General features: G+C 49.7%; 1 protein-coding gene across 2 annotated transcripts; it reads left to right on the top strand.

The window, feature by feature from the left end:
- The first annotated feature begins 660 nt into the window (after positions 1-660).
- Positions 661-12,753, top strand: BNIPL (BCL2 interacting protein like). 2 transcript variants are annotated; one of them, XM_040999016.1, is made up of 10 exons: positions 661-688; positions 3,943-4,051; positions 4,544-4,608; positions 5,088-5,312; positions 10,224-10,406; positions 10,884-10,986; positions 11,159-11,290; positions 11,952-12,038; positions 12,205-12,303; positions 12,717-12,753. In XM_040999016.1, exons 1-10 carry the CDS (start codon positions 661-663, stop codon positions 12,751-12,753), a joined length of 1,068 nt encoding a protein of 355 aa, XP_040854950.1. The 2 variants fall into 2 exon arrangements, with proteins under 2 accessions (XP_040854950.1, XP_040854951.1); XM_040999017.1 differs by lacking the exons at positions 661-688; positions 3,943-4,051; positions 4,544-4,608; positions 11,159-11,290 and having other exon boundaries at positions 5,111-5,312.
- The last annotated feature ends 95 nt before the right edge of the window (positions 12,754-12,848 follow it).

Below are 12,848 nucleotides of genomic sequence, written 5' to 3' on the forward strand. Positions count from 1 at the left end.
TGTCAATCTCCCTGCTTGTGTCTGGAAAAGCAGCAGCATACGGCCCACATGACATCTTTTAAAAAAAAATGTAGGGGCAGAAGCAGCATCAGTGCCCATTCGAGTCCCGGCTTCCAAACCAGCTCCTTGCTAATGTATCTGGGAAAGCAGCAGAAGATGGCCCACGTGCTTGGGGCCCTGCCATCTGTCCGCCCAGGGAAGCGTGGATGGAGTTTCTGGTTCCTGGCTTGGATCTGGCCTGCTCTCCAGCCGATGTAGCCATATGGGAAGTTAACCAGCAAATGAAAGATATCATTCTGTCTTCCTTCGTATTACTTTGCCTTTTTAAATAAATAACATTTTTAACACAGCCTCCAGGCCATCAAAAGGAGAACCAAGTGTTTTCCTAAACCCCCCATGACTAGCCATCCTAAAAAAAAATGCTCTCTCTGCCCCAAGGTCCGCACCCACGCAGTGGGCAGGGTTTCTCTTTTGGGCAAACCTGCTTCTTGGGAAGGGAGGTGGCAAAACCTGTTTGAAGAGGAGGTTACCTCCCTCCCGCACCTCCCTCTTTGGAGGCAAGAGCAACAACAAGCTAAGGCAGAAAAAGAGGGTAAAAGCAGTATTGGCTGGAAGGAGCAGCTCCCCAGCAACTGAGTTTCCAGGAGGAAGGCCGTGAAGATGGGGACTACCCAAGACGCAGGAAAAATGGCATCAGATCTCGGGTGAGTAGAGACCTGACGCGGAACAGGGAGTGGAGAGTCTTGGGACTTTCCCACTTTCCCTCTCTTGGCAGACCAAATTCCAGGGCTTGCTGGAAGAAAGGGGACGGAGCGAGGGATAGGGTTGGCTTTAGCCCATGTGCCCTGGAACTGAGGGACGGGGGCATCCTGGCTTCAAAAACAATGCAGGCTGGACCTTCAGTTAAGCTGCTTCTCGGGGTACCTTCACCCCATACAGGGTGTCTGGGTTTGTGAGTTCTAGCTCTGCATGCTGGATTCCTGTGAATGTACACACCCCAGGAAAGCAGCAGGGGTGGCTCAAGTGCTTGGGTCCCTGCCACTCATGTGGGAGACCCAGATGGAGTTCCAGGCTCCTGCCTTCTCTCTGAGCCAGTCCTGCTTGTTACGGATATTTGGAAGATGAACCAGCAAATGGAGAGCTCTGTCTGCCTTTTAATATAGATAATATAGATATAGGTAGATATGTTTCCTGTATTTTATATCTGATAAATCAGTCCTTGTTCTTTTTTTTTTCTTAAGATTTAGTTTTTAATTGCAAAGTCAGATATACAGAGAGGAGGAGAGACAGGGAGGAAGATCTTCCGTCTGATGATTCACTCCCCAAGTGACCACAACGGCTGGTGCTGTGCTGATCTGAAGCCAGGAGCCAGGAACCTCCTCCAGGTCTCCCACACGGGTGCAGGGTCCCAAGGCTTTGGGCCATCCTCAACTGCTTTCCCAGGCCACAAGCAGGGAGCTGAATGGGATGTGGAGCTGCTGGAATTAGAACCGGTGCCCATATGGGATCCCAGAGTGCTTTAGCTGCTAGGTCACTGTGTTGGGCCCATTCTGTCCTCTTTTAAGGAATTGTTTTCATTTTTCTATATTTAAAAGTCATAGTTACAGAAGAAAACTGAGAGACCTTGTATGTCTGCTGATTTACTTTATTCCGCAATTGCTACAATGGCCAGGGCTGGGCCAGGCAGAAACTAGGAATCGGGAGCTTCTTCCAGATCTCCCATATGACATGAGTTCAGGTTCCCAAGCAGTTGGGCCTTCCTTCGTTCTGTTTCCTAGTCACACTAAGAGCTGGATCAGAAGTGGAGCAGCCAGAAATCAAACTGGCCCCCCTATAGACTGCTGGTGTTGCAGGTGGCAGATTAACCTGATAAGCCACCACCCTGGACCTTCTTCCACCCTCCAGAATGGCCATCAGGAAAGCTGACCCAGATCTCAGTTCAAGCATAGGTTTTTTTTCCCAGCAAGTCTCTCCCTCCTTCCTTGCCTTCTTTGTCTATCTCTGCACCTCAGCCGTGTTTTCCCCTGGCCACTCCCCAGCACAGCAAGGAAAGGCAGGCCTGACTAAGTGCCACCATCTCCAGCTCTGCTGGTAATACCTGGGTGCGTCTGCCTGGGTTCCAGCCAGTTATAACGTGGGACATCTCTCCAGCCAACTTGGTAAGCAGAGCCAAGTGCTGTTAGTAGCGAAGTAATGATTAGCTTTCCTTGATCCCAAACCCAACAGTGGGTATCTGCTCCTGCCCGTGGTGACAGGGTGGGGAGGAGTAGGGAGATCCTCTATAAAGGAGGTGAGCACTGGGTGCTTTTGTAAAGTGCTTTGTGGTTTTTTTTATTAGTGTTTTGTTTTGTTTTGTTTTGTTTTGTTTTGTTTTTGCTTTAAAATGTTTACTGGGCCCGATGTGATGGCTCAATGGTTAAATCCTTGCCTTTCATGTACTAGGATCCCATTTGTACACTGGTTTGTGTCCCAGCTGCTCCACTTCCCATCCAGCTCCCTGTTGTGGCCTGGAAGGGCAGTAGAGGACGGCCCAAAGCCTTAGGACCCTGCATCTACTTGTAAGACCCAGAAGTTCCTGGTTCTGACCTTGGGTCAGCTCAGCTCTAGCCATTGGAGCCATTTGGGGAGCAAACCAGAAGATGAAAAATCTTTATCTTTGTCTCTTTATCTCAGCCTTGAGACCTGTACCTGAAAGAAGCTCATGGCTCCTGGCTTTGGATCAGCTCAACTTCAGCTGTTGTGGCCACCTGGGGAGTAAATCAGTGGGTGAAAAATCTTTCTGTGTCTCCTCCTCTCTGTAAATCTGACTTTTCAATAAAAAAAAGTAAATCTTTTAATTTTTTTAAATTTTATTTTTATTGGAAAAGCAGAGTTACACAGAGAGAGCTCTTCCATCCACTGGTTCACTCCCCTAAAATCACAACAGCCAAAGCTAAGCTGATCGGAAGCCAAGAACCAGGAGCTTCTTCCAGGTCTCCCAGATGGGTACAGAGTGTACTTGGGCCAACCTCTACTACTTTTCCAGACCACAAACAGGGAGGTGGCTGGGAAGTGGAACAGCCTGGACCCACACTGGTACCCATATGGGATACTGCTGATGCAGGTGAAGGCATGGTCTAATGCCCCGAGACACCTGCCCTATGCACCTTCAATGTCTCCAGCCTACTGTGCAATTCCCTTAAGACACTGACTAGGGGGTCCGGCGCAGTGGTCTAGCGCTTAAAGTCCTCGCCTTGAATATGCCGGGATCCCATATGGACATAGGTTCTAACCCGGCAGCCCCATTTCCCATCCAGCTCCCTGCCTGTGGCTTGGGAAAGCAATTGAGGATGACCCAAAGCTTTGGGACCCTGCACTTGCGTGGGAGACCTAGAGGAGGTTCCTGGCTCCTGGCTTCAGATCAGCACAGCACCAGCCATTGCGGTCACTTGGGGAGTGAATCATCAGACAAAGGAACTTCCTCTCTGTGTCTCCTCCTCTCTGTATATCTGTATACCCCCACTTGGGGAGTGAACCATTGGACAGAAGATCTTCCTTTAAATAAAAATAAAATAAAATAAATAAATCTTTAAAAAAAAAGACACTGACTAGGGAATGCGTGTTCTGGCACAACGGGTAAAGCTGCTGCCTGCAATGCTGGCATCTCATATGGATACCAGTTTGAGTCCTAGCTGTTCCACTTTCTATCCAGCCATCTGCTAATGGCCTGTAAAAGTAACAGAAAATGGACCAAGTGCTTGGGCTTCTTCACCAACATGAGAGAACCATAAGAGGCTCCTGACTGTGGCCCAGCCCCATCCCTAGCCATTGTGGTCAATTGAGGAGTGAACCCCTGGAAGGAAGATCCCTCCTTTTCTGGTGTAACTCTGCCTTTCAAATAAAGACTCTTAAAAAAAAGGGGGGGTCATTGTCTCAGCTGTCTCGTGACCATCTCTTCTCCCGGGGATGATCTTTGTGTCAGAAAGGATGCAGAAGCTGCAGAACCAGGAACAGCCCTGAGCTTTGGGGAACTGGAGCTGAAGGAAGAATGGCAGGATGAAGAATTCCCTCGGTGAGAAGGCTGGGGAAGGGCAGGGTGGCCACAACGGGAGGTAGGCACAAACAGCAAACTTGAAGAGATGCCAACAGGAGAGCAAAGGGGCAGCAGCCCGTGCAGTTGTTAAATGGCTGCCTCCCACGTTAGGAGGCTCTTATTCGCGCCCCTGGCTGCTCCGCTTGCCGGCCAGCTTCCTAGGAGTGAGCACACTGGGCAGCAGCAGATGACTCAGGTGCCTGTAGCCCTGCCACTCACCTGGGGGACCCAGATGCAGCTCCAGGTTCCTGGCTTCCACCTGGCTCAGCCCTGGTGGGGAGTGAACAAGTGGGTGGGAGCTTTCTCCATTTCTATCTGTGTCTTCCCAGATAAGAAAAGATGAAAATATAATTGTGAAAAGGAAACAGAGGTGACCCAAGCATTCCAGGGAGAAAGGACTGAGAGACTGGCACCTGGCTTGATTCCTTTGGCTGTTATGGACACAGAGTCCTTTCATCTCTCCTGCTCTAGATTGCTTCCCGAGGAGATGGGTCCTTCTGAAGATCCTGAAGACCCTCAAAGAAACTCCCAGGCGGGTAGGGAAAGAAAAAACTGGAGGGTCGGTATGATATCTCAACAGGGTAATCCTCCACCTCCTAGTACCAGTATCCCATATGGGCACCAGTTCATATCCCGGCTGTTCCATTTTCCATTCAGCTCCCTGCTTGTGACTTGGGAAAGCAGTGGAGGACGGCCCATGGCCTTGGAATCCCGCACCCACGTGGGAGACCATGAAAAAGCTTGTGACTCCAGGCTTCAGATCAGCTCAGCTCTAGCCTTTGTGGCCATTTGGAAAATGAATCAGCAGATGGAAGAAATCTCTTGTCTCTCCTCTGTAAATCTGCATTTCCAAAGGGAAAAAAACAAGCTGGACCATTCTGTCACAGACCTTTTCCTCTTTCCCTGATGTTCCCTGTATCATATAAGTACTGTGACTGCCCCTCACCCCTACCCCACCACACACATGTCTCAGGCTGATTGGTTGGTCTGCCCTCCCTCCTTTCTCCAATCCCAGGTACCCCCAGCACCTTATCTCTGTGTGGTGCTCGCCCCATGCGGAAGCGACTGTCTGCCCCACAGCTGCAGCTCAGTCTGACCAAGGGACCGGGAGGCAGCGGAGCTTCCCCTGCCCACTCTGCACCTTCCTCGCCGGATGGCAGTTCTGACCTGGAAGTGGAGGAGTTGGAGACGCCCTCAGACTCAGAGCAGCTGGACAGCGGCCATGAATTTGAATGGGAAGGTAAGAGGCAAACCTTGGGGGGTGGGGGGGGACAGGCTGGACTAGTGAGATCTTAGGATGGATTTGATGGCACTTAAGTTAGAGCTAGTACCTGAAGAGGAAAAGCCAAAGCCAAAATGAGTTTCTCTGGAAAGAAAAAATAGACCTTATTTTTTCATTTTATTTGAAGGGCAGGTAGAGAGAGGCCTTCCAGCCTCTGGTTTGCTCTCCTCAAAATTTGCAACAGTCAGGGCCGGGCCAGGTAGAAGTCAAGAGCCTCCCAGGTGGGTAGCAGGAATCCAAGTACTTGAGCCATCATCTACTGCCTCTCAGGATGCCCGCTGGCAGGAAGCTGGATCACAACTAAAGCAGCCAGGACTTGCACCAGATATTGTGATATGAGATGCAGCGTCTCCAGCTGCAACTAAACCACTTTCCCAAAGTAGAGCTTACAGGTCCACTGCTAGAGTAGGCAGGAGAGGAGTGCAGTCCTTGAATGATTAGGGGAAACCTGACTGTTACATATTATCACTGAATTGGGACAGGGATGATGAGGTAAATCAGACAGGGGCCAGTGCTGTGCTGGTGTGGGGAAAGCTGCCTTTTCAAAAGTTCTGCTCCATTTCTAATCCAGCTCCCTGTAACAGGCCTGGGGTGGCAGCGGAGGATGGCCCAAGCCCCTGGGCTCTGCACCAACTTGGGAAATCTAGAACAAGCTCCTGGCTTGTGCCTGGTCCAGTGCCAGCCAATGGTGGCCATTTGGGGAATGAACCAGCAGATGGAAGATCTCACTTTATCTTTCTTTTTTTTTTTAAGACTTATTTATTTTTATTGGAAAGGCAGATATACAGAGAGGAGGAGCGATAGAGAGAAAGATCTTCCATCCTACGGTTCACTCCCCAAGCGGCCGCAACGGCGGGAGATGAACCAATCTGAAGCCAGGAGCCAGGAGCTCTCCCAGGTCTCCCATGCGGGTGCAGGGTCCCAAGGCTTTTGGGCCGCATGGGAGACCTGGAGAAAGTTCCTGGCTCCTGGCTTCGGATTGGTGCAGCAGTTGCTTTTGTGGCCACTTAGGGAGTAAATCATCGGACGGAAGATCTTCCTCTCTGTCTCTCCTCCTCTTTGTACATCTGCCTTTGCAAGAAAAAAGAAAGAAAGAGAGAGAGAGAGGAAGGAAGGAAAGAAGGAAGGAAAGAAGGAAGGAAAGAAGGAAAGAAGGAAGGAAGGAAGGAAGGAAGAAACTTGCTGGATCCCACGCAATGACTCAGTGGTTAAATATTCATCTTTCATAAACCAGTATCCCATATGGACACAGGTTTGTATCTCAATTGCTCCACTTCCCTTCCTGCTCCCTGCTTGTGGCCTGAGAAAGCAGTCGAGGACGGTCCAAAGCCTTGAGACCCTGCATATACAGGGGAAACCTGGAGGAAGCTCCTGGCTCCTGGCTTTGGATTGGCTCAGCTCTGGCTGTTGCAGCCACTTGGGGAGTGAACCAGAAAACAAAAGATCTCTCTGTCTTTTCTTACATATGTAAACTGCATAGCTTTTTAAAATTTATTTATTGGCAGAACAATAGAAAGAGAATCTTTTTCCAGCCTCTCATTGGTTTACCCTCTAAATGAGCACAACAGCCAGAGCTGGGCCAGGCCAATCCCAGGAACCTAAAATTCCATCCAGGTCTCCCTTACAGGTGGCGGGGCAAAACAGCCTGGGCTATGATCCACTGCCTTCCCTGGTACATTAGCAGAAAGCTAAGTCAGAAGCAGAGCAGCTGGCACCTGAGCTGCACTGAGATGGGGGATGCAGGCATCCTATGTGGCAGCTTCATTCACTGCACCACGATGTGTGTCCCTCCACAATCCACCTCAAGACCAGTCACAAGTAACTGCAGTGAGAGGTTACAGTCTGCGTGTGAATCAGGTCTAGACATAGACAGTAAGAAGAAAAAGATGCGTCCATCTGCCAGAGATGTTACGAAAGACTTAGCACAGGAGAAGAATCTGAGCTGGGGGCAGGAAATTGAAGCTGAAGCCCACGTCTCACATAGCTGGAGAGAATGTTCTAGGCTGAATAAATAGCTCAAGCATTAGCATAGCATGATGAAGAAATCCAAGTATGTCACGTGTTCATTTAGACAACAATGGCAGAGAAACCATGATGTAAGTGGGGTAAGTCACAGAGGGGTGAGTCTTTGCCTAGGATTCCAGCATCCCATGTGGGCATTGATTTGGGTCCTGGCTGCTCCACTTTCTTTTGGTTTTTGTTTTTTTTTTCTTTTTGTTTTAATTAATAAATTTTATTTTGACATTCTTTACATAGTTAATTAGGGTAAGAAGGTTCAAGGGCTACAGGAAAGTGGATAATACTAGTATGTTTTCCATATTGTTAGCTTCATATTTAAAGGGGGGTATTTAAGGGAGAAGCCCACCCAATTTCCCACCCTCCCCAGGTCCCGGATGTAGGGCATGCTCTGAGGTTCTTGCTCAAGTGGTTTTGATATTGCCACAGTTATGAATCGCTGTCAATCTTGCCACTCCAAGCACTATGAGATCTTTGAAAAATCCACTGATTGACATAGTCCATCATAGCTGAGATGGTTGGTTGACCTGTTCTGTCTTCTCTCTTTTCTTCGTTAGGGTTCTGAGTCCAGCATTTAGATTAGGAAGATCTCCAAAGAAACTTCTTGTATGTGCTAACAGGTACAGGGCCTGGCACCGTCCATCGCTCCAATCAGCTGGTGGTTGCAATTGCTGGGTTGGTTCTGTTTTCACTCCCGACTTCCACTGGAACCAATGGGTGTTGCAGTCCAGCCTGGTTCTGCCCAGCACATACTTGGCCCTCACATAAACCAGCGGGAGCTGCAGCCTAGGTTGGGACTGCTCCACTTTCAACTCAGCTCCCTGCTGATGTGCCTGGCAAGGCAGTGGAAGATCACCCAAGTGCTTGGGCCCCTGAACCCACATGGAAGACAACCTAGCCCAAATGAGCCATTTGAAGAGTAAACCAGAAGATAGAAAATCTCTCTCCATCTCAACCCTCTCCCTAACTTGACTTTTCAGATAAATAAAAAAATATGTATATCCATTTTTTTAAGAAGGAAAGCTATCAAAAGATAGTGCTGAGGGCCCAGCACGATGGCACAGTGGTTAAGGTCCTTGCCTTGCACGCCCAGGATCACATATGGGCACCGGTTCTAATTCCAGCAGCTCCACATCCCATCCAGCTCCCTGCTTGTGGCCCAGGAAAGCAGTCGAGGACGGCCCAAAGCTTTGGAACCCTGCACCAGCGTGGGAGACCTGGAAGAGGCTCCTGGCTTCGGATCGGCATAGCATCGGCCGTTGCGCTCACTTGGGGAGTGAATCATCAGACGGAAGATCTTCCTCTCTGTTTCTCCTCTCTGTATATCCGCCTTTCCAATAAAAATAAAATAAATCTTTAAAAAAAAAAAAAGATAGTGCTGAGACAAATAGACAGTGGCCAAATCATGGAGCCCTTGCTGCTACACTAAGGAGCATGGATTTTATGTTGTAAACAATGAGGAAACAAAAACAAACAAACGAACAAACAAAATTTAAATGGTAAGTCTTGGAAAGTTTTTTTTTAAGATTTACTTATTTATATTGGAAAGTCAGATATGCAAAGAGGAAGAGAGATAGAAAGATCTTCCATCCGTTGGTTCACTCCCCAAGTAGCCGCAATGGCTGGAGCTGAGCCAATCTGAAGCCAGGAACCAGGAGCTTCTTCCAGGTCTTCCACATGTGTGCAGGGGCCGAAGGATATCTTTCTCTCCATAAATTTGATCTGCCATTGCAATCAGAATAAATCTTTTTTTAAGATTTATTTTATTTTTATTGCAAAGTCAGATACACAGAGAGGAGAGACAGAGAGACAGGAAGATCTTCCATCTGATGATTCACTCCCCAAGTGACCACAATGGCCAGTGCTGCACTGATCTGAAGGGGCCAGGAACCTCCTCCAGGTCTCCCACGTAGGTGCTGGATCCCAAGGCTTTGGGCTGTCCTTCGACTGTTTTCCCAGGCCACAAGCAGGGAGCTGGATGAGAAGCCAGGCTGCCGGGATTAGAACCATGCCCATATGGGATCCTGGTGCATTCAAGGCGAGGACTTTAGCTGCTAGGCCACAGCGCTGGGCCCTAAAAATAAATCTTTAAAAGAAAAAGGGAAAAGAACATTTGTCAACTGTTGCCCTGAGGGTAGACTGGAGGAAAACAGAACAGAGACAGGTTCAGGGAGCCAGGACTGTGGTAGTGGTGAGGAAAAGAACAGATTATAATGGAGGTGGATGGAAGACAATGTGTGGCACAATTGGTTTGAAAGCAAATAGAAAATAGAGTGTCAGATGGCAGAGTTCTCTCTTGCAGCAAGGTGGGTGGAGTTGTTCATCAAGAAAGGAAGCTGGGGCCCGGCGCGGTGGCGCAAGTGGTTAAGTCCTCGCCTTGCAACCCCGGGATCCCATATGGGCGCCGGTTCTAATCCCGGCAGCCCCGCTTCCCTTCCAGCTCCCTGCTTGTGGCCTGGGAAGGCAGTGGAGGACGGCCCAAAGCTTTGGGAACCTGCACCCGTGCGGGAGACCCGGAAGAGGCTCCTGGCTTCGGATCGGCATAGTATCGGCCCGTTGCGCTCACTTGGGGAGTGAATCATCGGACGGAAGATCTTCCTCTCTCTCTCTCCTCTCTCTGTACATCCGCCTTTCCAATGAAAAAATAATAAAAATAAATCTTTAAAAAAAAAAGAAAGGAAGCTGGAAGGAGCTGGCATTGTGGTGCAGCTGGTTAAGCTGACACTTAACCTTTGGCATACCATATGAGCTCCTGTTCAAGTCCTGGCTGCTCCACCTCCAATCCAGCTCCCTGCTGATGCACCTGGGAGGTAGTAGAAAATGGCCAAATGTTTCCCCATCCCTCTTTTTCAGATGAGCTGCCCCGGGCAGAGGGTCTGGGGGCCAGTGAGGCTGCTGAAAGGCTCGGTCGCGGTTGTGTGTGGGACATGGCCGGAGAGGATGGACATCGCTGGCGGGTGTTCCGGACAGGACAGCGGGAGCAGCGAGTAGACATGACTGCCATTGAGCCCTACAAGAAGGTTCTGTCTCACGGAGGTAATGATTAGAGTTAATGCTGTGGTGAGCATGGCGATGTCCAGGACTAAATGGCCTAGGTTGGAGACTCAGTTATTGGGTTCCAAAAACCTTTCTGGGGCCTGGTGTGATGCCCTAGAGGCTGAATCATCACCTTGCACACACTGGCATCCCATATGGGCACTGCTTCGTATCCTGGCTGCTCCACTTCCCTTCCTGCTCCCTGCTTATGGCCTGGGAAAGCCGTCGAGGATGGCTCAAAGCCTTGGGACCCTGCATACACAGGGGAAACCTGGAGGAAGCTCCTGGCTCCTGGCTTTGGATTGGCTAGGCTCTGACTGTTGCAGCCATCTAGAGAGTGAACCAGCAGATGGGAGATCTGTCTCTCCTCTGTGAATCTGCCTTTAACAATAATAACAAAAATTCCTCCTAGAACTTGTAGAGTCTCTTGTCTTTCCAAGGACATTTTTGTATGGACTTTCCCCTTGTCCTCCCTAGGTTACCATGGTGATGGCCTCAATGCCGTCATCCTCTTTGCTTCTTGCTATCTGCCCAGAGGCAGCATTCCCAACTATGCCTACGTCATGGAGCACTTGTTTAGGTGAGGTGGAAGACCTGAAGGGCTAGAGAATGGATGTTCCGGTTGAGAAAGTTAGAAAAATCTCCTTCCAAGATCAGTACTAATGGGAAGGGTCTGGCAATGATATTCCTTGTCCCTACATGAACTCCTCACCCAAAGCCCTACTCACCCATTCTGTCCCCCTCTCCACCAGGTATATGGTGGGGACTCTGGAGTTGTTGGTGGCTGAAAACTACGTACTGGTCCACCTGAGCGGAGGCACAAGCAGGGCCCAGGTCCCACCACTCGGCTGGATCCGCCAGTGTTACCGCACTCTGGACCGGCGGTGAGACCGGGGTGTGAGGGTACCACTGTGCATAGCTCCTCTTTCTTCTTCCATGTAGTCTCTTCCTCGTTGCTTTGTCCCTCCGAGTCCCTTGGCCAGCCTCTCTAAGCCTCAAGCAGAGCGGAGGAAATCAGCTTTTCAAGTCGCACCTTTACCATGCAGTGGCTGCGTGCTTTTACACCTTACTGAACGTTGCCTTGGTCTGTGGGTGAATGCGGCGGCGCGGTTTGACGCACGTGGCCCGTCTTCACTCGCATTTTGCCCTGTATTTCATTCCCACATCTCCATCATCTTCTTGACCTCTTGGCTTTCCTCCCTGACCTACATCTTTTCTTCCCCTAATGTTCCTTTTTACTCCCCTGATCTCTCCCCAACCTGCCCCCCTTTGCTTGCTTGCCTTCTTACTGGTCGTCTCCCACCTAGACATTTATAAACAGTCCTGGCTGTGGAAAAATGTGCCAAAAGCCCCTTGGCAGAGGGGCAGTAGGGAGCAATCTTGAAGGATTGTCTTCAAATGAGAAGTGTGGAGGGCTAGATAAGGGGGTGCGGCCAAAGGGATGGGGCATTCATACCAATCACCAGAGAAATCTAGAATTGAGAGAAGTGAAGGAAGTTCCAGATCTTTAGTTCTGGTAGTAGATGACCTCATCATATTCTTCAGGCTCCGGAAAAACCTGCGCGCCCTGGTGGTTGTGCACGCCACGTGGTATGTGAAGGCACTTCTGGCTCTGCTTCGGCCCTTCATCAGGTAGCTACCAGCTAAGGACAAAGACTCCCTTCCCCCAGTCCCTGTTTCCAAATCACCACTGACAGGCTTGGGCCCCTTTTCCCAACCTTCATCTAGAGGCTTTCCTTTTTCCCAGAGCCTCTGTCCTTCCAGTACAAAATACACCTGGTTTATTCTGTCTTTTCAGTTCCAAGTTCACACGAAAGATTCGTTTTCTGGACAGCCTGGGAGAGCTGGCCAAATTCATCTCCCTGGACCAAGTTCACATCCCTGAAGCTGTGAGACAGTGAGTCCTGAGTGGACAGGCTAAAGGGTTTGGGGTCCCCCTCTTCTCAGTGTTGTGTGGTTGCCCAGGAGGGTGGGAAGGTACATCAAGGAGTTAAGAGACTCTGCTTTGGTACATCTGGGATACCTCACCCACACAGAGAAGAAATTCAGCACAGCTCTGCATTCAAGAACAAACCACTTAGTTTATATAGAAGAGCAAGAGGAAATAAGGAAGGAAGAAAATTATCACAGCACAGAGGCCAGTCCTAGAAAGAAGGAAAGACTGTGCCTGGGAAAGGCTGTCCTAGGGGGTAAAAGCCACTACATGAGGACCCCAAGCTCTAGCTCGTCCAGTTCTTGTGAGATCTGGCTCGCTGCCATCAGTGAGAGAAGCCTAAGGCCTACCCCTTAACCATTGTCTCTCAATTGTAGGCTGGACCGGAATCTCCATGGCTCGGGAGGCACCTAGCACAGCACCAGATAGTGCTTACAATCAAGCACAGACACATCACTCCTGAGACTTCTGGACTGTTCTGTAAATTATCTGGTGCTCAACCCCAGGCT

Source organism: Ochotona curzoniae, unplaced genomic scaffold (assembly GCF_017591425.1).
Source record: "Ochotona curzoniae isolate NIBS_2020 unplaced genomic scaffold, NIBS_Ocur_1.0 scaffold_1037, whole genome shotgun sequence".
Classification (NCBI taxonomy): Eukaryota; Metazoa; Chordata; class Mammalia; order Lagomorpha; family Ochotonidae; genus Ochotona; species Ochotona curzoniae.

Bases quoted from the DNA above. Each gene is read 5' to 3' on its own strand.
- BNIPL (XM_040999016.1), top strand. From the start codon at position 661: ATGGGGACTACCCAAGACGCAGGAAAAA. The intron at 4,052-4,543 runs GTGAGAAGGCTG...CTCCTGCTCTAG, and splicing joins CAGGATGAAGAATTCCCTCG to ATTGCTTCCCGAGGAGATGG. The intron at 4,609-5,087 runs GTAGGGAAAGAA...CTCCAATCCCAG, and splicing joins TCAAAGAAACTCCCAGGCGG to GTACCCCCAGCACCTTATCT.